This window comes from Oryctolagus cuniculus, chromosome 8 (genome assembly GCF_051225735.1).
Source record: "Oryctolagus cuniculus isolate XC-2025 breed Fujian yellow rabbit chromosome 8, ASM5122573v1, whole genome shotgun sequence".
Taxonomy (NCBI): Eukaryota; Metazoa; Chordata; class Mammalia; order Lagomorpha; family Leporidae; genus Oryctolagus; species Oryctolagus cuniculus.
The window spans coordinates 18198871-18224464 of NC_142874.1; the positions used below are offsets into that span (position 1 = coordinate 18198871).

The 25594-nt window shown below is 41.8% G+C and overlaps 1 protein-coding gene across 6 annotated transcripts in view; it reads left to right on the plus strand.

The window, feature by feature from the left end:
* Positions 1 to 25594, plus strand: part of LOC138843586 (rho GTPase-activating protein 20) — a 92222-nt gene that overhangs the window by 40027 nt on the left and 26601 nt on the right. For 2 of the 6 annotated variants that reach the window (XM_089302061.1, XM_089302063.1), the window contains exon 1: positions 24377 to 24636. In XM_089302061.1, the coding sequence (XP_089158187.1) occupies positions 24631 to 24636 (6 nt within the window). In that variant the 5' untranslated portion in view covers positions 24377 to 24630. Of the gene's footprint in view, positions 1 to 1850; positions 1893 to 3083; positions 3169 to 9594; positions 9673 to 11816; positions 11884 to 17098; positions 17279 to 21070; positions 21208 to 22433; positions 22596 to 24376; positions 24637 to 25594 lie in introns of those variants that run through there. The other 4 variants (XM_089302059.1, XM_089302060.1, XM_089302062.1 and 1 more) reach the window with 4 other exon arrangements.

Sequence of the window (25594 nt, forward strand, 5' to 3'; positions counted from 1 at the left end):
GTGAGTTTTCCAAGGCCCACTTTGAGGCTGGTATGAGGAAAGGAAACGGGGCTCCATTTCCTAGACATCTTGTGTGTCTGTTTTTGTGTACGCAGGTACCTTGCAACCTCTGCCTGCTGCTCTGAACAGGCACAAACCCAATGTCCTGTGTGTTTTCCACATAGACAGTTCATCCCAGGTGCTTGGTGCTCTTTTTTGCTCTCCTCCTCTCCTCACTCCCTCCAGGTCTGTCAGGTCATATTGAAGTTGATACAATGGAGATATATCCAAACTGTTAATCAACTCAGTTCTGTGATGGAACTGCTTGCAAATATTACTGAGAACAAAGCCATGCTTGTACCACTGTCTGCATGTCTTCTTTGCCATGACAAATTTTCTCCCTAGGTTCTCAGATTCTATTGCTTAATGTCTTCTTAATCTTGCAGGTGATAGGAAGCTGCCTATTTGTGGTGCCTTTGATGAGGAGTTCCACTAGACAGTTTTTTGAATGAGGGAGAAGCGTGGGCACGAGGTGGACATAGGCTATATTGGCTGTGAAGCTATGTAAACACATACAACACATTTACAACAATGCCCAGCACCGAGTACATTTGCTGTTGGCTGTTATCACTCTTATGCAAATTGGCATAAGTAACCCGTGGTGTTCAAGTCCATATGAAGGTGGAAAGCCAAGGAAATGTCCACTTTGCTGTGGAAGCATGTCCTGAGAAGGCATAGAAATGCCGCGTGGGTGAGCTCTCGCTGGTAGAAATAGGAAATGTGGCAGCCCCTGCAGAAAAACCTGTTGCTTCCGTGAGTTCAATGTAGGACGACTGAGCAGGACTGAGCAATTCCACTGTGGAATATAGGTCCAAGAAAAGTGTAAACATACATACACTCTGTTTGTTCCTAACTCTGACTTTTGGGCACAAATGTTCCTAGCAGTGTTGTTCATTAGAGCCAGAAGTTAGCAACAAATTACATGTTCATGACCTGATGAATGGATAGTTATGACATGGTGTAGGATCTGGGGGTGGTGGAGAATAGCGTGTGGCTGCTTACTAGAGATTAGGGTTTACTCTCGGGATAATGAAAATATTCATAAGCAAGGTATTACAGGTGCTGCCGGCACAGGACCCAGTCATATAAATGGTCAGTTTTATTTTCCATGTAGTCAATCACTCCCCAGCTGTTTTGAATGCTAGTAAATTATAAGCCCATGTATGTTTGCGACTGCAGATCTTTTTCACTTTGGATTTCAAATACATTAATGATGTAGCAGGAAGGATATAAAACATTAGTCACCAAACACTAGGTGCTTTGACATCCTTCAGCACATCATAGCACTAAAATAATTTTCTAGGTATTTATTTGACATCTGACAATTCTGCAGCCTCTGTGAAGTACAGTGGTATGGATTTCCCCCCTAAAGTGAGCCCAGAGCATTCCATTCACATGCCCAGTCTCTTTAGTGTGACATAATCTGATCATAATGCTTTTTCCATTTGAATAGCACTTCAAGCTACAGGAGCACTCTGAGGTTTAATGACCTCCACTTTCGATGGTGGATACTGAGACTCCTGTCAGTTCAGTGACTCCTGTGATCACTGAGCTAGCATCCCATAGTTGCAATCCAGGGTTTCATTTCAAGTCAGCTTCTCCTTCCCTTGAAGAACTCTTTCCCATCGCTGTAATGTTGCTGTACAAGAGCAGACTCCACCCAGAGCCCTTGTGTGAGAGGGCACTACTTACGCCTGAGTCCCCGTCACCCACACTTGCCTGCTGGTGTGTTTGTCTGCAATGGTAGTCTTAATCAGATGGAATTAGTCTTTTATGTAGCTTACTATTTTCTCTGACTTCTCTGCTTGCAGTTCGAAGACATTTATGGAAAAATGGGAACGTCTGCTGGACAGGTATTTCTCTAGCATACAGATTTTGAATCTTTCGTTTGTGATAGGAGGCATAAATCTCTGCAAGCAGTGCCCCTACATGATTCCCACTTAAAAATGCTCTTCCCACTTGAAAATACTCTTAGATGATCTTGCAATCCTTGGTTTCTCTACATGTGCTGTAAGTCATGTTCCCTCATTCACATGAATGTTCTATTCACTGTTGAAGAAGTTCAAGATGTATCTTTCATCTTTCCCTCCATACAGCCTATGGATCAGAGCTAACAATATTCCCAATATGTATTAAATGTCTATAAATGTAGCTAGTACTGAGCTACTCAGTAGCTGAGTGGATCTACTCAGTGCTCTACTGAGTGAGTCTGAAAGCACCTGTTGCTTCCTACACTTGAAGCCATGAAGGCGGTCCAGATAGGAAAACGTTGAGGGGTGGATCTGCTGCCCAAACCACACATCAAGACACTCCCTGTTATTTTCCAGGCCATGCCGTCTTTCCCAGAATTATTTTCCTACTCATCTGGTTTTGTTGTTGTTCTTGTTTTGGCTTTTTAAAGATTTATTTATTTATCTGTTTGAGAGGTAGAGTTACAGAAAGAAGGAAAGGTGGAGGGTAAGCTCTTCCATCCACTGGTTCACTCCCCAAGTGGCCGCAATGGCTAGAGCTGGGCTGATCTGAAGCTAGGAGCCAGGAGCTTTTTCCTGGTCTGCTGTGGAGCTACAGGGGCCCAGGCCTTGGGCCATCTTCTACTGCTTTCGCAGGCCATAGCCAGGAGCTGGATTGGAAGAGGAGCAGCCGGGCCTGGAACCGGTGCCCATATGGGCTGCCGGTGCCACAGGCGGTGATGTTACCTCGTATGCCACAGCGATGCCACTCCTCATCTTTTGACCTTGCTGAGAAGTTCTACAAATCTAAATCTAAATAATATAAAAGTTATTTATAGATGAATATAAATATTTATATCCTGTAAGTATGCTATAGATATCTGTGCACAGAAATGCATATGTATGTCTCTGTATCAGTATATGTATTAGCTACCTCAAACAAGAGTTTCGTGTGTGTGTGTGTGTGTGTGTATATGTGTATATATAGGTACATATCAATGATGAGAAATATATAGAACATTTTGCCACATGAATTGATTTGAAGAGAAACATTAGCTAATTCATTAATTTTTGTTTCTTAATGATTTTGATTAGGTGTATAACTGAGTCGAAAGAGAAAGATCAAAAGCAGACGACAGTTCTACAGATAGAGTCAGATACCGTTAGCAACGTTCCTTATGTAAGTGTGTTTTGGACTCAACATTTTAAATTCCAATTTCCTGACTTTGACTGAAAGAGAGGTAGAGACAATGGGGATAGAGGTTTTAGGTAGAGAAACAGATAGAGATCAAGAAGTATGGGAAGAGGAACAATATAATGGAACAGAGGAGAGGAGAGAGGAGGGGATGAGAAGAAGAGGGAGGAGAGAGTGAGATTGGAGTGACAGAGAGAGATGGGAGAGTGAGAGTATTCCGAAGGGAACATGGAGAAATATATCTTCACCTACACATGCAATTTTTTTGTGTACATAAAAAAGTAAATGTTAGGTTATATGAAGCATTGGGAATCCACGATAACTCAGTGCTTATGCTTAGAAAGACTATTTCGTGTTAAATATCCACAGAGTTTCACATTTTCATAAAGTGTTTTTCCCAAGCCAGTATTCTGGGAATTAAATATTTCTCTTCATTTGTCACTACTTTCAAACAGTGTTTTTGTTTGTTCCCAGTTTTTCAATATTTATTTCATGTTAAAATATTTTTATTTATTTGGAAGGAATTTTAAAACCCTGAAATGTGTGAAAGAGTGATAGGACTATCACATCCAAATGTGCTGATTTGATGACATCTTGTCCTATTTTTGTTCCATAATTTATTTTCTCTGTCTGTCTCTTGATGTGTGTCTGGATATGCTTCTTTCTGAAGGCAGTTACATATGCTGCATGCCTTTATCTTCGAATACCTGTGTATTCCCAAGATCAAGATATAGTTTAGATAAACACCATACAGTCCTCACCTGGAAATGGAACATTGGTATAAATACTATTGCCACCTGTTGTTCATTTCATGTTCCAATTGATTGTTTGCTCTAGTAATGCTCCCTTTGTGGAACAGAATCCACTCTCTGAGTTAGGTGTTGCATTGAGCTGGTTACGTCCCACACCAAAGTCTGTCAGGATTGAATTAAACTTGGAGGGGTGAACCTTTGGAGAGATCGGTGTGTGTCTTCCTCATTTTTGTATGTTGTAGGGAAGAATATCTTCAGTTGGATCACATTTGATTTCTAAAATCATGACACACTAGCGCAGATCTTCATAACGGTGACCATGATAACACTGATACGCTATTTGACTTTTTTCTTTACAGCAGCTTCAGATCACAAAACATGGTATTCGCAGTGGAAAAAGCCTAGTCCAGCACAGCCATTTCCCAGCAGCTAATCAGAGCCAGGCATCTTTTATGAGCTGTTTTCCATAACCAGAGGAATTGCTTGAAGAAGTTGAAGTGGAGTTCTCCTGTAGGGAGGAGCACCCTTGTCTCAAGCTGCTTTGGTTTTAGTTATGGCAAATGGTTGCTCATCCTGGAATTTTTCAAAATCAATTTCATTTATGTATGGTTTTCATAAAATAATCATACCTAATGCTATTCATTCACACTTGAAAATCTGAGTTTTCTCTAATTTTCTCTTGATTTTATCTTACGGAAACTTGCCATTTCCTGTAGTAAAGTTCTGGTGCCAACCAATTTTCTAATTTGCTTTCATCCAAAAATGTGTAGATTTCAGCTTCACTTTAAAAAAAAAAAGATTTATTTATTTTATTTATTTGAAAATCAGACTTACACAGAGAGAGGAAATGCAGAGAGAGAGAGAGAGAGAGAGAGAGGGAGGGAGGGGTCTTACATCCGATGGTTCACCCCCCAATTGGCTGCAATGGCCAGAGCTGCACGGATCCGAAGCCAGGAGCCAGGAACTTTTTCCAGGTCTCCCACACAGGTGCAGGGGCCTAGGGACTTGGGCCATCCCACTGCTTTCCCAGGCCACAGAGGAGAGCTGGACTGGACTTGGAGCAGCCAAGTCTTGAACCAGCGTCCATATGGGATGCCAGTACTTCAGGCCAGGGCATTCACCCACTGCACCACAGCGCCAGCCCCTCAGCTTCACTCTTGAAAGGCACTTTTGCTGAACCTGGAAAGAATATCCTAGCTAATATTTCTCTCTCTACGCCTTGCAGATATTCCACTGTGTTCTGGTCACGATGCTTTCTGATAGCTTGAGTGATCCATGGTGACTGTCTTATTTGCCTATTTTTGTGTCCCTGCTTTCAGGATCTGTGCTCCTTCTCTGACTTACAGTAATATGACCACAATGTGCCAAAACATGGCTTTCTTTGAATCTATTTTGTTTGATATTTTCTGAGTTCCTTTAATTTGTAACTTTTTAAAAAAGATTTATTTATTTACTTGAAAGTCAAATTACACAGAGGGAGAAGGAGAGGCGCGGAGAGAGAGAGAGGTCTTCCATCCACTGGTTCACTCCCCAGATGGCCGCAACGCCTGGAGGCACTGCAATCCGAAGCCAGGAGCCAGGAGCTTCCTCCGGGTCTCCCACGTGGGTACAGGGGCCCAAGGACTTGGGCCATCTTCTACTGCTTTCCCAGGCCACAGCAGAGAGCTGGATGGGAAGTGGAGCAGCCAGGACTTGAACTGGCACCCATATGGGATGCCGGCATACAGGCAGCGACCTTACCCGCTATGCCACAGCACCAGCCGCTAATTTGTAACTTTTTATTTTTGTCAAATTTGGGGAAATTTCACAGTGACTGCAAACATTTTTTCCTTCCTGTAGGCAGCAAATAGATGGGTTTTGTTTGTTAATCCATTCAGCCAGTCTGTGTCTTTTAACGGGGGATTTGAAGGCATTTAGATTGAAGATGACTATTAATAAGTAACTACTTTTCCCTGCCATTTTCCCAAAAATATTCCTGTTTTTTACGTTGAATTTCCTTTGAACTTTTACTGAGGGATTTTCTTCCTTTACCTTCTTTTGTAGTGATGACCATGTTTCTGTGTGCAACAAATCCTTAAGCATCTTTTGTGGGGCTGGACGGGTGGTGATAAATTCTTTGAATTTCTGTTTGTTATGGAAGGTCTTTATTTCACCTTCGTTCATAAATGAGATCTTTGCAGGTATGATATTGTTGGATGACATTTTTTTTCTTTTAAGCCTTGGAGTATATCTGGCCATTCTCTCCTAGCTTGTAGGGTTTCTGATGAGATGTCTGCTGTGAGTCTAACTGGAGATCCTCTAAAAGTACCATGACATTTCTCACATGCACATTTTAGAATCTTCTCCTTCTGTTTTACTGTGGTGAGTTTGATTACAATGTGGCATGATGAGGATATTTTCTGGTTATGTCTATTAGGAGTTTCATGTGCTTCCTTACTTGGATGTCCCTTTCTTTCTCCAAATTAGGAAAGTTTTCCGTTACTATTTCATTCAAAAGGCCTTCTAATCTTTTCTCTCTTTCCATGCCTTCAGGAACTTCTAGAACCTGTATGTTGGGTCACTTTATAGTATCTTGTAGATTTCCAACAGTGTTTTTTAGGTTTCTAATTTCCTCTTCTTGTGTTTGGTTTGACTGTATTCTTTCCTGTGCTTTGTCTCCTAAGTCTTATATTCTTTCTTCTTTTTTTTTTTTTTTTTTTTCTACAGGCAGAGTGGGCAGTGAGACAGACAGAGAGAAAGGTCTTCCTTTGCCATTGGTTCACCCTCCAATGGCCGTTGCGGCCGGCACGCTGCAGCCAGCGCACCGCGCCGATCCGAAGGCTGGAGCCAGGTGCTTCTCCTGGTCTCCCTTGGGGTGCAGGGCCCAAGAACTTGGGCCATCCTCTACTGCACTCCCAGGCCACAGCAGAGAGCTGGCCTGGAAGAGGGGCAACCGGGACAGAATCCGGTGCCCCGACCAGGACTAGAACCTGGTGTGCTGGCGCCGCTAGGTGGAGGATTATCCTATTGAGCCGTGGTGCCGGCCCATATTCTTTCTTCTTCACTGATTATGTTGTTAAGGCTCCCCACTGCATTTTTAATTCATTTTATTATATTCTTCATTTCATTTTGATTTCTCTTTAAGGTCTCAATTTCATGGAGGAAATTTTATTTCATGTCCTGTACAGATTTCAGTAGTTTGTGCATTTGTGTCCGATAACTTCTGTGTAATCTTACGATCAATTTTTAAACTTCCATTTCCTACATTTCTTCTGCCTCAATGTATTCACAATCTACTGTTGAAGGGTTTTACTCTTTTCAGGGTGTCATGTCGTGTTCCTTATTCTTGTTTCTTGAATTGGTGGGTTTGTTGTTTGGCATGTGTGGAGATACTTGTTGGTTTCTTCCTTTTCTTCTTCTTCTTCTTCTTCTTCTTTTTTTTTTTTTTTTTTTTTTTTTTTTGGTCTAGTGGATTTTATCTGTGTACTGTGGCTCTGTAGATAAGTGGAATGTCTACTTTAAGTGAATATCTAGCTTGTAGTGGGTGTGATCAGGGAGCTCTGTTCAGTTCTCCAGGGTTAAGGGCATGTCTGAGGTGATACACCCAGGTTTGGCACAGTAAATCTCTCTCTCTGTTTTTTATCAGAAGGGAAATTTTTTCTGCTCAGCTGAGCTCCTCTCCTTAATGGAGACCAGTGCCTTAGCGCTAGCCCCAGTGGCTATAATATTCATCCACTCTGTCGCAGGGAGCACACAAAGGATCTGTGCAGTCCTCAGTGTAAGTTTAGATTCTCCAGCGATGTCTCTCACCAGGTAACCAGGAAGCCCTGAGCATGTGGAGTCTCCCAGTGTGAGTGCCCAAAGTCCCAGCCTCACCGTGGATCCTGCCTCACACCCTCAGTTTTTTTCACAGTCCCAGTAGAGAAGCCTCACAAAGTCACAGGCTCCTATCCCCCTGTTAGTTCTTCCCACTAGTCAGGGGTCTCCACTCAACTAGTTGCTGGGCATGGACACGAGCTGGCACAGCTGTTACATATGTCCAAAATGGCACCTGCTCTATTGGCTTGTTACAGAATGGCATTGTAAAGTGATTGGGGAAAGAGAAATTGTGTCCATACTTTTTTTCTCTTCTAGTTTGGAAAGTACACTTTCCTCGTTGGGGCTGCAAGCCAAGTTTTCTCTAGGCTCTCTTTGCAGCTTAATCACCAGTGCCTTGGACTACTGCTAGTACTGTCTGGTCTCACCTCACTTTCCAATGCCAGTGCGTAGGCTCTCGGTTGCTGGGCAGGCTCTCGGCTATTGGAGTCCCAAGTTGTGGGCATCCGTGCCATCCACAGGAGGTCCACCATGTCCCTCTAATTTTGGTAGAGTTTCCTCTGGCATTTTCTCCCCAACTCTTCCCTGAGACTACACTCTTTCCACTTTTTAAAAACTATCTTCTCCTGGACTAGGGCAGTAAGCTCTAATTTTTTCAATCATACCTTTCTTCCTTTTTCAGACTGACTGTTTCCAATTGATGTATTTTCAAATTCATTGTCTTCAATTTGCCATCTCACTTGTGCTTTTTAGTCCACCCACTGCATTGTTCTTTCAGATATTTTTCACAGCTAAAGTTCCCATTTTGAAATATCTTCTGTTTTTGTGCTGGGACAGCCTCTACTTTTTTTAATTTTTTTTTTTCATTTTCAGCACATTTGTTTTAATGTCTTGGAGCACATAGCTGCTTTTGTTGCATAATTTTCATATGAAACTCTTAGAGATCTGGTCACATTTCCCTGGCCGTTATATATGGAGTAACATCTCATATGGAAAAGAAATGAAACTCATTTCCATATTTTCTAATTATTGAATAGCTTAAGTTACATGCTTATAAGCAGCTCCATCTATGTGTTCATAGAGAGAACAGGACCAGAAAAGAAGGCCCATACCCTTGTACTGCTTATTTTGAATTTAATGATTTCCATATACCATGAAAATCCATTATGTTACAAACCAGATAAATTGGAAAAAGATGAGTAATCCTTCAAAAGAGTTTTTTTCCTTAAAAAATTCTGTGAAAGTGTTCATGTACAGTTTTAAAATTCTATGGGTATCTCAAAAAAGAACTCAGATGTCTAGAATTTTCAGCCTTGAATTCTGGGTTCATGGTCTCAATACATTTTGACAATGAAAATCTAAAAAGGGTGATCTGACTAGGAGAAGGTATTCCCTACATAGTGGTTTATGGAGCAAGAATGCCTGTGAGAGCCAGTTCTTACTCTCATTTGACGAGGACTGAATATATGGTATGCAAAGAAATCAATCTAAACATAAAAACACAACTCATCAAGAGAAGGAGAGAGACTGACTCCTTGTTGAACTATTCCCTGCATGATGGAAATAGTCTTTGGGTGTTAGGCTCTTTCTGAATTGAGGTTCTTTCTGTTTGGGCCTAAGCAGTTATATTTTTAGTATCATAACTCCTCTATTAGAAACATGTTAATTAATTGAAATTCTTTCTTCTGGCTTTGTGTTACGTAAAGTAATAAAAATCAGTTATCATTAAGGTTTGGTGCTTCATATGTATTTTGCTTTGTCATTACTCAGACTTTACCCTGAAACCAAGAGTTTCATAATTATGTAACCATATACTTTAACATTCTCCTGTATCAGCAGTTTTTTCTTCTTTTCCCTTTTACAGTCTGGAATTATAACAGTTACCAATTTAGACACAGTGAGTGACGTTATCCATATGGCACTACCAGTGCTAGGATTAAGTGTAAGTAATCTGAAAGATACTTTGAGTTAAATAACAACTTTGGTTTTTGAGATGAATATATTTTCCCTTTGATCCAGATACATGCACACATGCTTACAGTGTATATTTGTAAAATACAGTTCCGGGCAAAGAGACCAATTGTAGGCAGCAATATATTTTGTCCCCAGAACCATGTGCACATGTGGGAATGGAAAACGTTGGAGATGTATTTGTCTTTGTATGGGTATTGCTCTTCTGTTCCGATTTTAAATTTCATGTGAACTGAAAGCCATAATTTAATGAAATTGGAGTATAATTTCAGATTGCTATTGTCATGTATTTTATTTTTTTTGTGTGTATATATATAAATGTATATATATATATACACACAAAAATATCTTACATGCTTCCTAATAACCTTGTCTGTTGGATTGCTATTTCTGTATATTCTGGTTTCTCCAATCCCACACCTATCATCTCAGTGTACACAAACCTAATAGACATGTCTAGTTGAATTTTTTTTTTAATTTTTGAGGGTCGGAGAGGACAGAGATAGCAAGAGGGATGAAGACAGACACAGAGAGAGGAAGACACAGAAATACATAGAGAGGGTGCTCGCCTCTGTTGGTTCAATCTCTGGATGCCCACAGCACCTAAGGGTGGTCTGAAGCTAAGGTCTGGATGCAGGAGTACGATTCAGGTACCCCACGTGGGTGGCAGGAACCCAGTTACTTGAGAATTCATAGCTGCTTCCCAGAATGCACATTAGCAGGGAGCTGGAATCAGGACCTAGAACTTGGATTGGAACCCAGCTATTGTGGCGTGAGTCTCAGGCATCTTCAAACCACCATGCTAAAATCTCACTCCTTGTAAATTTGGACATGAAGAACACCTGCATAAAAGCTGTATGCCTTAGATGCTGATTCAGGGAATGATATATCTGGTGCCTCTAATAAATTATTAAAGAGCAAGATAAGAGTTGAATGAAAGCTTGCTCTTCGGGGAATGTGTGTGCACACCACATACATGTCTTTTTTAAAAACTTGTTTTATTTGAGAGACATAGACAGACAGAAGAGTTTATGTCTATGGTTTCACTCGACAAGTGCCTACAGCAGCAGTAGAGCTGATGCCTGGAGCTGAGAACTTAATCCAGGTCTCTTGTGTAGATGATAGAAAGCCAGCTAAATCCAGTAAAACACAGCATTCTTCAAAGAGACTGGAGATAGCTGAGAGTGGAATGATCAGGATTAGACTTACCTTTACTAGTGAAGTGGCATAAATATGATTCTTTATTCCTTAGGTCACTTGGGATAATAGCATTGTGATCCTTGTCAAAAGTCATATGGCATGAATCTGGGGTGTAGTCTTGGAGGCTCAGAAAGGGACCGAAGTTATTTCGGTCAGTCCTGTTAACTCGAATAGCATTGGCACTGGTCCCAATTATTTTCTTGTTTGGAAATGTAGAAATGCTAAAGAAATACATCCTTGATCTGGCTAAAAAGCCCATGAGAGTTTCTCAGGCATGGAAAGCCAAGACACTGTGGCAAAAAAAATGACCTAAATGGAAGATCTCTGTGAGTGAGATCCCAGTGGAAAGAACAGGCCATCAAAGAAGGAGGCACCTTTCTCTGAAGGGAGGAGAGAACTTTCACTTTGACTCTGGCCTTGTCTAATAAGGCCGGAGTTTGTGAACCCAAGAGGTTTCCATAGCCTTGGCAGCTCATGACAAGAGCCTCGGGTGATTACTGACGTCATAAATAAGAGTGTCAACTGTTAAATCAATAATAGGAGTCACTGTGCACTTGCTGCCCATGTAGGATCTGTGTTTTTAATGTGTTGTACTATGTGAATGAATGGTAAGACTTATCTTCAAACAGTACTTTATGCTTTGTATGTCTGTGTGGGTACAAAGTGTTGAAATCTTTACTTAGTATATACTAAGTTGATCTTCTGTATATAAAGAGAATTAAAAATGAATCTTACTGAAGAGTTGGTTGGGAGAGGGAGTAGGAGATGGGATGGTTTGCGAGTGGGAGGGTGGTTATGGGGGGAAAATGCTTTCAAAATTTATACTTATTAAAGTTTTCTAAAAAACAAAAGAAATACATCCTTGAAGTATGCCCTGACAAAGACTTGTGATACTTAGTTCTTTTTGTCTCTAAGGGCTCAGAAATGGACTACCAATTGTGGGTCTATTCAAACCAGAGAAAGACCTCTTACCCGCTCATCGGTAAGTGTCCAGCAAAATAAAAAATGAAATGTATTGCTTCAAAATGGTAACTATTAATTTCCAGACTATGCATTGTTTGTTCTTAAGCTTAAATATCTTTACAAGGGAGAAAACAACCTCATGTAGTCAGTACTCATTTATAAAAGGAATTGCCAAGTGTATACTCTACCCTGGGTGCCTGACAACATATCTTCATACAGCAATTTAAGTTGTAGTTGAAAAAGAAACTGAAGTTTTATTCTCTGCTTTTCCATGTGGATAGCACAACTGTCTTGGAATAGTCCTTTTTTTTTTCTTTTTTTGTAATGAAATGAAAATGGGGTCGAATTTCATCTCTCCAAACATTTGATTGATGCCCATATACTGGTTTGTATTCCCCTTTCCATTTCTAGTCTCATAGGTAATCTCTATTTTTAAGTCTTGCAAAATCTGTCAGGTCTATGTCCAAGTATACCACTCTCCCTCCTCCTTCCTTTCTTATTCTTTCTTTTAAGTTTTATAATAACATACTTTCAGTTTACTTTAAAATCATATGCTTAACCCTCCACTAAGTAAAAAATTTACCAGTAGTAAGAAAGAACAACAACACTGTTCTAAATAGTAGAGGAACAGGTTATTATTTACAGACAAGGGCTTTAAACAATAATCACATCTCAAAATGTGAATTTTACTCATATACATTAAATTTTTGTACTCTATTTGGTACCACAGATCAAGGAAAGCATATGATATTTGTCTTTTTGGGACTGGCTTATTTAACTAAATATAATGGTTTTCCGATGCATCCATTTTCTTGCAAAAGACAGAATGTTGTTCTTTTTTGTGGTTGAATAGTATGTATATAGCACATTTTCTTTATCCAGTCATTGGTTGATGGACAGTTGGGTTGATTTTATATCCTAGCTATTGTGCAATTGAGCGACAATAAACATGGGGGTACAGATAACTCTTTCGTGCACTGATTTCCTTTCCCTTGGTAAATTCCCAGGTGTGGGATGGCTGGGTCACATGATAGGTCTATTTTCCTGTTTTTGAGGAATCTTCATACTGTGTTCCATAATGGCTGTATTAATCTACATTTCCACAGATGTGTATTAGGGTACCTTTTTCCTACGTCCTCACCAACATTTATTGTTTGTTGATTTCTGCATGAAAGCCAATTTAATTAAGGTAAGGTGAAACCTCATGGTGGTTTTGTTTGCATGTCTCTGGTAGCTAGTGATCCTGAGGATTTTTCTTGTGTCTCTTGGCCACGTGAATGTCCTCTTTTGAAAAATGCCTGTTCAAGTCCTTTGAGCATTTTGTAGCTGGGTTGCTTGTTTTGTTGTTGTTGAGTTTCTTGAGCTCTTTATAGATTCTGGATCTTGATCCTTTATCTGTTGTATAGTTTGCCAGTGTTTTATTCCATTCTGTCGGTTGCTTCTTCACTTTGTTGAGTGTTTCCTTTGTAGAAGCTTCTTACTTTGATGTAATCCCATTTGTGTATTTTTGCTTTGATCTCCTTGCTTCCAGGGTCTTTTTCAAGAGGTGTTTGCCTATGCCAGTGTCTTGCAGAGGTTCTCCAATGTTCTCTAGCAGTTTGATGGTATCATGTCATAGATTGAGATTCTTGATCCATTTTGAGTGGACTTTTGTATAGGGTATATAGGTATATAGGTAGGGTTCTTACCTCATACTTCTGCACATGTATATACAACTTTCCAGCACCATTTGTTGAAGATACTGACCATTCTGTAGGTATTGATTTTAGCTCATTTGTCCAAAGATTAGTTGGTTGTACATGTTGGATTGGTTTATGAAGATTCTATTCTGTTTCATTGATCTATGTATTTATTTTAGTGTCAGATCCAAGCTGTTTTGATTATAGTAGTATGCTTTTTTAAAAAAAGATTTATTTATTTATTTACTTATTTGAAAGTCAGAGTTTCACAGAGAGAGGAGGGGCAGAGAAAGAGAGAGATCTTCCATCCGATGGTTCACTCCCCAGTTGGCCACAACGGCCGGCGCTGTGCTGATCCAAAGCCAGGAGCCAGTAGCTTCTTCCAGGTCTCCTACGTGGGTGCAGGAGCCCAAGGACTTGGGCCATCTTCTGCTGCTTCTCCAGGCCATAGCAGAGAGCTGGATTGGAAGTGCAGCAGCGGGGTCTTGAACCGGCATCCATATGGGATTCCGGCACTTTAGGCCAGGGTGTTAACCCACTGCACCACAGTGCTGGCCCCTGTAGTATGCTTTTAAATCTAGTATTGTAATGCTCCCAGTTTTGCTTTTGTTGTTTAGTATTGTTTGAGCTTGTTGGGCTCTCTTGTTTTTCTGTATGAATTTTAGCATCATAGTCTCTAGATCTGAGGAGAATGCCTTTGGTATTTTCATTGGATCACATTGAATCTGTAAATTTCTTTCTTTCATATGGACATTATGATGATAAGTCTTCTGATCCATGAACATGGAAGATTTTTCCATTTTTGTCTGTTTTCTATTTCTTTAATGCTCAATAATTTTCATTGTAGAGATCTTTCACCTTCTTGGTTCAGTTTATTTCAAGGTGTTGACATTTTTGTAGCTATTGTGAATGGGACTGATCTTACCAGTTCTTTGTCAGGCTTGGCATTGTCTGGGTACACAAAGTCTATTACTTTTTTGCATTGATTTTATATCCTGCAACTTTACCAAGCTCTCTTATGAGTTCCAGTAGTCTTTTAGTGGAGTTTCTGGTTCCCCTGTGTTTATGAATGTGTGTGTGTGTGTGTGTGTGTGTGTATACATGCATGCATGTCATCTGCAAACACATATATATTTATTGTGAAATTATGTCAAGAAGTTATTTGAGCATGATTAAAAATTAAGATAATCACATTCAAACTCCTAAAAGGTTTTTTGATGAACAAACATGTACAGTTCAGCCATTCTTTTTGTTGAATTTTCTAGCACTTGATCTTGAGGTTGTTGATAAAAACATTATACTTCTCCTAAAATAGTTGTTGAATTAACCTATATAAAGAAGAAACCATTCATGAATCATCATGTGTTTCAGTGTCTCTCATAGAAACAAGCCCTGGAAAGGAAGGGAGGCATACTATTTGTCATAGACTTTGTAATATAATGCTGGTGATTTCTATGAAAATCAAACAGTATTACTTACCTGGGCAATCTTCCTATTCTTCTTTCAACAGTCATGTAAAGGAACTAATGTGTAATTTATAATGTTTTCAAGTCACTTACAAAATTTGAAAATAAAGTTTCTGTTCTTTCTGAATGTACTTTGTCAGTCTCAAAATTCAGGAATTGCTAAATACATCTGAGGACAAAAGCCAACCACCGATTTTATGATGTTTCTCCTTAATTTTGACATCTTTGTAACAAGATAGCAATAGAGGCCGGCGCCATGGCTCACTAGGCTAATCCTCCGCCTTGCGGTGCCGGCACAGCGGGTTCTAGTCCCGGTCAGGGCGCCGGATTCTGTCCCGGTTGCCCCTCTTCCAGGCCAGCTCTCTGCTGTGGCCAGGGAGTGCAGTGGAGGATGGCCCAAGTTCTTGGGCCCCGCACCCCATGGGAGACCAGGATAAGTACCTGGCTCCTGCCATCGGATCAGTGCGGTGCGCCAGCCGCAGCGCGCTGGCCACGGCGGCCATTGGAGGGTGAACCAATGGCAAAAAGGAAGACCTTCCTCTCTGTCTCTCTCTCTCTCTCACTGTCCACTCCGTCTGTCAAAAAATAAAAAAAAATTAAAATAAAGATAGCAGTAGAGTTAGTGTGCAAATCAAATACTGTAAATGAATTTATTGAGTAGATGGCATTTGTTTATGTAAAATGTTTTTTCTGGAGGATGATTTGGACCCGAACAATGGCATGCACTGTGACTGGCTCCAAGAAATCCTAAGAGTGTATCTGTCGTTGGTGACTCCTAGCGGTCATTATGGATGTGTGTTTAATATGCTCTCAGTTCCTGATCATCTTTTTCTGTCCTGGTTATGCCGATGGTTTGGTTTTGTTAATATTGCAGTTGTAGAAGCTTCTTTTACCATGAAAGAGACAAGTTGCTATAATTCTTGCTCTGAACAGGGTATTAATGTCCCATGAAATGGAAAATTTAACTAATATGTCAGAAATTGAATAAAGGGAGCTTTCACTTTGTTGTTGAAAAGAAAATCCCTTTGACAGCACAGAATCGTGAAAACATGTTCGAAGTTTAGTTTTTGAGAGGCAAAAATAGACACAGAATGTTAAATTGCTAGTTCTATCCTTAAAGGTCCACGAAGATTGGAGGTGTCCTAGGGCAAGGGCCAGGAGCCAGAAGGCAGGTCATCAGTCCAGTCTTGCACGTGAGTGGCAGGAACATCAGTGTTCAAGACAACAGCTCTGCATCTTAGGGTCTGATCTGCATTTGCAGAGAGCTTCAGTCAGGATCCATGATCAAGGACCAAACCAGGTGGTCCAATGTGGGACAGAGGTGTCTTCATGGACATCCCAATTGCTAATACCCACCAGGAGCAGAGGATCTTGAGAATTTCTTGGGTTGCCAGCAATTTAAAAATGAGAGAGGAAAGCAATGACATTACATGTACTCCGTGAACATCAGTTGGTAGGATGGCTCTGGGTCTCTAACACTCTGCAGCACTCCCTCAGCTAGTGAGCTGTGAGGGGCTCCCGAGAGGGCCAAAGTAGGAGGGAAGTGTAACAGCAGACCATGGCCCCAGTGCTCTTGAGAATCACAGGCTATAAAACTGACAGAGAAATGAAGTCTCTTTTCATGATCTAACATCGTGGGAGAGAGATTCTAGGTTACAGCAACTCATGACATATATGGCCCAATCATTTAAAAAATGCAGACCACTGATGTTTACTCATGTTTACTCATATGAGGACGTTAAAAATCTAGTTGGAGTCAAGGCAGATTTTAGCAGGCCTTCTACTTTACAACGGAAATAACAAGTCATCAGTGTGCAGTGCACTGAGGGATCTTGGTCTTCTAAGCTAGGCAATGGGCTACTACTTCTGTTTGCGTTGGAAAGGTCCTCTGCCTGGGTGCCTGCTTTATGCAGTGCCTCCCCAGAGAGAGCACACCTGATGCTCACTCCCAAGACACAGCTCTCTTCCTTGCAGAAGCCCCAGGAGAACTTGAGCTGTCCCCGGTGCTGTACCCACACTGACAACAAGGCATGTTTGATCATACCTGTCACCATCAGCCTGATGTGTATTGAGATTTTTCTCTGCCTAGGGCATGAGTGTCCATATGCTATCCAAGCAAGCTACCATCGAGCTGCCTTTCATAATCAGGAACCGGGGAAGTCCACCTCCGCCCTGAGCATGGAGGATCCCGTTCTGGAGATCTTGTCTGATGGAGGGATCCAGTTCGTGTTGAAGCCCAGGCACACGGCTAAAAGGCAGCGCCGGTGTGGTAAGTCTAATTTCCAGCAGGGTTCTGCTCTCTGCTCATCCATGCATTCCTGAGAAAAAAATTCATGACAGAGAGCTGTTCTCCATGAGGGAGGAGGTGTGCATAAGTACAGGGACCCAGTACTCACCAAGAACCAGGCTTAGAGAAACTGTTCAAAGTCAGAACCCATCTCACTTCCAGGAGGATTGTGGTGGTTCTTCTACATTAGAACTTTTGTCTCCTCTGGATACCCTGAGCATTTGCTCCATAAAATAATGCATGCACAAACTTATGTGTCTGTAGAGAGAAGTTTCTTGTGGCCTGGCATCATGGTACAGTGGGTTAAGCTGCATCCTGCAATCCACATCAGAGCATTGGCTTGAGTCCTGGCTCTCCCAGTTCGGATGAAGCTCGCTGGCTTTATCAGAATGTGCCTGGGAAGGAAGCAGAAAATGACCCAAATACCTGGGTCCTTTGTCTCGCATGTGGGAGACCCAGGTGGAGTTCTAATCTCCAGCCCTGTCCCTGGTTGTTGTGGCCATTTGAGAAAAAAACAGTGATGAAAGATGTCTTTCTCTGTGTGTTATTCTGTATTACAAATAAATCTTTACAATGAAGAGCATCATGTGTGAAGGCCTGGAAATGAAGACTAAGCATTCCAGAGGGTAACCCTGAACCTGGAGTGAGAGCAGGAAGTAATCAATGTACTGCATGCCTTAGACTTACCTTATATGGAAGATCTCCAGGATGGTGAGAAACTGTGGCATTGAATTTGGATCTCTTCTGGCTTGGGCTGAAGTGGCTAGGGGGTTGCTTCCTGAATTGATCTCTTCATTATGCCCACGGCATGCTGACTTCCTCCAGGCTTCAGATGCATATCTAGACCAGACATGGACTGAACAGTTACGATCAGGGATGTTTCAGCTTTTTGCTTTCCAGTCTCTCCCTACTTGTCAATATTCTTTTGAGAGACCTTTCTCTGAAGAACAGTTTTTAGTAAGGTGGGAAATATTGTGGCAAGAATATAATGATTTCCACTGTGAATGGTGTTCGTACTTTTCTTGTGAGGATATTCTGTGATTTATATAGCTTATAAATGTGTTTTTGGTTGTAATTTTGAGCATATAGCAATATTCTATAAATGTTGCTCCTATGCAAGATTGTGAATCTGAACTTTGTAAACATCCACAACCCCCATTTGGGCAAGAGAATGCCACCACCAGAAGTATCGCCAGGAGTGTCAGAAAGGCTCAGTGTTTTTGAAGTGAGCTTGTTGAATTATGCAACGTGTCTCATGGAAAATGGCTGCTGTTTCCATTGGTCACAGAAGCAGCATGCGCTCTCAGTAAATAATGTACCTTATGAAAGCCTCAGCTAAGCACCGAAAGTATTTTTGTTTGAGAAAGATTGTAATGGCACTCATCTCTCTCTGTTCCCATATGTTCTGGATGTATAGATTCATATCAAGGTATGGAGCATGATGCTTCATTGCTTAGCTGTGTGACAACTAAGTAGTGGATTATGTCCCAATAGATTTTTAAATAATGAAATCAGGTGAGTCCTAGGTGTACCAGGTTGCGCACGAGTTAAACCATGTATTCTTGCCTGTTTTAAAGAAAGAGTTGGATATGGTAGTATGTATGAGCAGCCTCCTGCATTTGAGATGGCATTTGCTTTTTTCTTGTCTCCTTTTAAAAGGTGGAATTTTGAATGCTTGGTGTTGGATTACTTTGTGACTGCATGCTATCTGGAGAGTACTAACTAACCAGAAAGAGAATGGAGATAAAGTTTACTTTAGGGTGAGGAAACTGATGTGTGGGATCCCTTACACCATTTGATTGTAAATGATTACAGAAGAAAGTAATTCTCTTCACGGTTGTGATGAGTTGTGTGCCATGCTGAGTAATACATTATATTAGTGCAATGAGGTGTAGATAGCATCATTCTTAAACAAGTTGAGTCAAAGGAAAGTCCAAAGAATTGAGTAACTGGACTGGCTGATGAAGTGGCACATCTTGGAGCCTATCCTGGCTTCCTCAGTGATATAGCACCATGAGGATTGCCCTCCCTTGTTTGTCTGATGGTGATGCATTCAGGGGCCCAGAAATGCCAAGAAGATGGCTGATGAATGATATTTGGGGAGGGGGCCGGTGCTGTGGCACAGCGGGTTAAAGCCCTGGCCTGAAGCGCAGCTGTCCCATATGGGCACCAGTTCTTGTCCCGGCTGCTCCTCTTCCGATCCAGCTCTGTGCTATGGCCTGGGAAAGCAGAAGAAGATGACCCAAGTCCTTGGGCCCCTGCACCCATGTGGGAGACCCAGAAAAAGCTCCTGGCTCCTGGCTTCGGGTCAGCATAGCTCTAGCCGTTGTGGCCATCTGGGGAGTGAACCAGTGGATGGAAGTCCTTTCTCTGTCTCTACCTCTCTCTGTAATTCTGTCAAAATTAATCTTAAAAAAAAAAAAAAAAAAAAAAAAAACAGATTGTTTTTGGCAACTTCACCCATCTGTCTATCACACTGCACCTTGACTCCTCTGGTGCCTTTTATGATATTCAGCATAGATCGGTCATTTAAGAAGAAAAGTTTAGGTGCCTTCTTAAGAAAACGTGCACAGCTGAGCAGTAGATACTCCAAACTCATGTTTTCCTTGGTGATCCTCTTTTCTGTGGAAAATTCCTCTTCAGCGTTCAGTTGGCAGAGCTTGATGGGTAGCTAAAATATAGGCTGTATAGCTTGGCAGGGTGGCACAAGGAACAAGGCCCCACGGGATCCTGCCACTCATTTGGGAACCAAGTGAAGAAGGTGAAATCAAATCACCTGGGGAACAGGTTAAGCTTTGTAACCCTGAAGAGTGAGGGAGGTAGAGGCTGGTTGAGTGATATCAGGGAGCTTGTGTCATGAAGTGCAGATCTCTTTGATGGGAGTGAGTTGCTGGTGGTTGGGCATTCAGACTACCAAACAGGAAATCTCATAGGGAAAGGTGACTTAGCATGAAGTAGATTATGAGACTCCACTTAGTTTGAATGTCAACTGTATTTTTTTGCTTTTCAAATGAGTTCTGACACCTGACTCCACTGGGTAAACTTAAGAGGATGTGTATAACTCAATGTGAGGTGTCTCATTATGCAAAAAAATAAAAAGCAAAAACTGTAGGTAGCACTGCCAGAATTGAACCTGAGCAGCTTCCTCAAGTCTTTATATTTCATTTCTGGTTGATGAATTGATTGTTTGATTTGAGAGACCATCACACACATGCACAAGAGAAGGAGAGAGAGAGAGAGAAAAGAAGAGAAGAGTTGAGTTGAGTTTCCTATCCTCTGATTCACTCCCTAAATGTCAGCCGTGGCCATGGGCCAGGGACAGAACTGGAATCTGGTATTTACATCATGTCTCCTTTGTGACAGGCAGGACTAGAGCTGGAATTTGGGAACTTATTCCATGTTGTGCTTGTGAGAGGTAGGAACCCAAATTTGTTAGCCATGCATACTGCCTCAGAGGGCCTGCATTTGCAAGAAGCTGGAATTGGGAGCCAAAGATGGACATCAGGTCCAGATGCTCTGATATGAGCCTAGGGCATCTTAACAATTAGGCTAAACACCTGATTCTAACTGCCAGCTTATAGGAAATTGGGAAGAAAAGTTCATGAACGTCACGTGGATGGTACTAGCCAATTTCAGATCGTAAGCTCTTGTACACCACAAATGGATCAGTTTCTGTCTTTTCTAAGGCTGGAAACAGTCACCTGTCAAATGGAAAGGGTGGAAACAGAATCTGTCAATGATCCTCTACAGCTAATGGTCTCACTTTCTCCTCAGGCTTTCCCACAAACTGTCTGTCATGCTGGGGCATTACCAGAAGCCATAATGACCTGCCCCAGGACTCCCCTCCTGCTATTTCGGTGCCAACACTCCTGAGAGTGTCTGGTGTTGAGGACCTGACCCTCACACTCTGGGTAGGTATCATTTTGATCTTCTGAAGCCCTCCTCAGGAGTGAGCGTTCTGAGGGCTTGGTGTCATCATCCAAAAGTGTTTCAAATGAGGCCATCATTTGTCAGTCCCTGGCTTTGGCTGACATGCCTTCTTAATGTGACCTCAAAGAAGAACAGTCAGCTCAGTTATCGTGGTCTTACTTCAAAGGCAACAGGAGAAAGAACCGTTCCGTTTATTCTGCTGGTTTCAGCGATGTTACCCAGTCACCTGCTCACACACAGCAAAAGGAATGTTTCTGAATCTCTTGGAGTCGACATCCCCCCATGTTCCCCTTTTAGCCTCTTCCTTGAAGTGTTCCTTCATTTCCTTTTTGTCTAGATGACTCAAACTTAGAACTCAACGTCCCTCACTGTGGGTGTGGTTTGTATTTCAGATGATTAGATGGATCACCTGCCATTTATGTATCCTTCTATCATAAGAGAATGTGTCAGAGGAAAGCCACAGAACGTGGCCTATGTTATTTCCCAGGAGGGCATTTAAGAGTTGGCACATTGATTGTCCAGCACATCTACATACACTATGCTAGATGTAGGGCATTTTTTGCGAGGTGGGGAGGAATGTATCAAGTTAGTTCCATGCTAGATGGTGCCCCAGCCCTTGCAGCATTCACAAGTTGAAGGAGTTGCTAGGATCCTCATCACTGTGACATCATTCATGGATAAAAGGAAAGCATGAGTAAGGTGATGTCCTATGCCCAAGGTCTCATGAAAAGTAAGGGACCTAATAGATGACAGATTCCTGGAGATACCTGACTGTGACACTCCTGTTCCCCTCTTGGCATGAAGATGAGGCAGAAGGACATGAAAGTCAACAAGTTTGGCAACAAGTGTGGCAACGAGATTTTCCTAGTTGGGAAAGGCCATCAGTACTAGGAAATAATGAGAACAGCATGGTAAAACAGGAGAGAGTGATTCACTAAAAGCTTGAAGCAGAGAAGTTTGGTGTACAAGTTTCATTCCTTGAAAAGGAAACTAGGTTAAAGCCAGCATTCAAAACAATTTAGTGGGTGGACACAGATCAGATGGATGGGTTGAACATATATTTAGAGACACTGAACAAAATTTTCTTCCCTCACTTCAGCTGCTGCTGTGTCAGTTCCCATACTCTTCTCTACAGGGGGCTAGCTTTTGTTCTGGGCTTGTGGATATGAAATGTCCTTTAATTAGTTTTCCTTTTTCTTTTCCACAGGAAGTGATTCGTATTATCAAGCAGAAAGGGCCAAAGACAGAGAATATTTTTCAAAAAGTTGGTGACATAAAGTCATTTATAGCCCTAAAGGAAAGATTTAACACAGGAGATAGAGGCGACTGGGGCAATGAATCGCCACTTGTGTTAGCAACACTGTTAAAGGTAGGGGGATTCTGGCATCATCTATGCACAATATGGAAGCTGTGTGATGGGTTTCATTCCTCGTGACATCTCAAGAAGAGCAGTAGGCCTAATCAGTTAAGCGTCTGAGAAACTGAAAAACACATCAGAAACTCCAGGTTGTAGGCAGCTACTCCCTTCATTGGACAGACTCTGCTTGTTAGATAGCTTTCCCAGTCTTCAGACTCCATGCTTGCTGTCCTCATCTGAATGCTCCATGTAGAATTATGCTAGCATAGTTATAATTGCCCAAGCATCTTCCAAATAAACCCTGGTTATTCATATAGAATTTTGGCCAGTACAAATCTCCTGCATTTGCCAGATTTGACAGTGTCTTCCTAATGACATCAGAGTTTCCCAAAGAAACTTTATTTGAAATTTTGAAAACCATTCTAGGTGTTTTCCACAATAAGCAAACATTGCTCTTAAAATGAATTAAAAATACATACAAATGCCAAGAAAATTCCATTCTTTTCATTGCCATTCTTTCCCCTGTCTCTTATGCCTTTGCTTCACACGTGGTGTCAGGACTCTGCTATTTGGAGCTGCCTTCATTTTGACTACTGTTGGCATCTTATGTTCATTTCCATTGTACTTAAGCCAATACTCCTAGTTATAGTTACATAGTAACGAGCCCCAGCACAAAGCTCAGCTTGTGAATCTGACTTTGAAAGTGTTGCAGCAGGCAAAGCTAGGTTAGAAGTTTTAAAATGTTGGGCCTGTGTTTGGCATAGCAGGGTATGCTGGGGGTTGGAATGCTGGCGTCGTATATCAGAGCCCCAATTCAAGTCCTGGCTGCTGTGCTGCTGATCCAGCATCCTGTTAATGCATCTGGGAAGGCAGTGGAAGATGGCCAAGGTACTGAGGTTCTTGCCTCCCATGTGAGAGGCAAGGATGATGCTCTTGGCTTCAACCAGGGTCTGAACTGGATATTGCAGCCATTCATTTATGTAGGATCTCTCTCTGTCTCTCTTCCTCATTCATGAACAGTGTGCGTGTATGTGCATGTGTGTCTCGCTCTCTGTGCCTCTGCCCATTGAGCACAGAATTCTCTTTTTTTATTTATTTGAAAGTCAGAATTACAGAGAGAGGAGAGGCAGAGAGAGAGAGAGAGAGAAGTCCTCCATGCGATGGTTCACTCCCCAATTGGCCGCAATGGCCAGAGCTGCAGCGATCTGAAGCCAGGAGCCAGGAGCCTCCTCTGGGTCTCCCACGTGGGTGCAGGGGCCCAAGGACTTGGGCCATCTTCCACTGCTTTCCCAGGCCATAGCAGAGAACCTGGCCGGAAGAGGAGCAGCCGGGCCTTGAACCGGCACCCATACCATATGGGATTCTGGCACTTCAGGCCAAGGCGTTAACCTGCTGCGAAACAGTGCCATCCCTGAGCAAAGAATTCTAAAATCCAAGGTGATGCAAAATACACATGTATTTCAAAATTGTATGGTAAAATCACAAGTATCCAGGTACATTTCTGTAAGGGAAAATTGAATTGTTGGTCATTTCAGCAGCTGTGAAACAAAAATCTGGCAATGCCGTAATCACTACAAAAAATATCCTTACATTCTTTGAAACGCTCAGTACACTTGCTCTTTCCTTACCCTCCATCAATGCTTGGCCACATGTTAAATGGTTACACTTCTGTAATGACTTCCGGGCCCACACGTGCATCACTCAGATCATAAAAATATACACTAGGTTAGACAGTCACATGTTTGTGTTGTTTCTGTTGTATATGAAGTTGATGTCATTTTTCAACAAGATATAGTGGTTACCCCTCTGAGGACTTTGGAGTCTGATTTTTGATAAATACCATGGGAATCACCTGGAGAGTTGGTCCAGGCTAAACATAAATACAGTCATGGAGTTGGATTTGCCATTGAGCTCCCTAGAAGCAGAGGTGCAACAGCAAATCGTCTTCACATGATCTCCTTGGCTCACAGTGTGACTTCCACAACATGCCCCGTCTAGTCATCCTGCAGCACAGGGAAAGCCAAGAGAGGACACATACCCCACGTGCATGGAAGTAAGTACCCAGCAGACAAAGCTGCTCCTGAGCCATCCCAGACTTCCCCATCATTCAGAGCTCCACACATACTGGACATACTCCTTGGGAAACAGTCAAAGGCTGTAACTACAGTGGGAGAGTATTGGACGCCAGTGACATAGTCAGGGTATAAGAGGGCTTGGATTTTGTCCGTTTTCTTCACTGTTCTATCCCCAGTAGTCCAAACTGGATATGACATAAATGACTACTCAAGAACTACTAGAATGAGTGAGCAATGTCTGGATTATGAACACAACACTTACTGAGAGGCATTTCCTACACTCACTGCTATTGAAAAGTGTCATGGGCCATATAGTGAGACCAGTGGAAAGAAAGCTAGCAAGGGGATATGAACTGGAAATATAAATCCCACCATCTTCTGGTTATATTTGTAAAGAGTTGATCAATGAGCTAGTGAAAAGGAAAGTAGAATGAGGCTATTAGGAGAGTATTTTGCCCCAGGGAACAGACATAGTCAAAATGTCCAGTCCTTACTTCCTATTTTCTGTGAGTACATGTGTGTATATTTAGTTCATTTGGTTCGGAACCTTTGCTGCTAAGACTTAAAAGGATTAGTCTGAAATCAAAATGTGAAGTATGTATGTTTACATGTCCACAGTGCATAATATGATTTAGGATGACCCATAAGCAGATTTGTCAGTTTGTACTATTTTGCTAAAATATAGGCAAAGAAGACTATATAGATTTGTTTTATATATTTGAATGGCAGAGTGAAAGAGAGAGACACGTATGGGTCTGGAAATGTAGCGCAGTGCATTTACCTACTACCTGCAACACAGACAACCTGTATGTGCACTGATTTGAGTCCCAGCTGCTTGGTTCTGGATGAACTTACCACGAATGGACATGGGAAGGCAGCCAAAGATGGCCCAAATACTGTGGTCCCTGCCACTCACATAGCAGAGCTGGGTGGAGT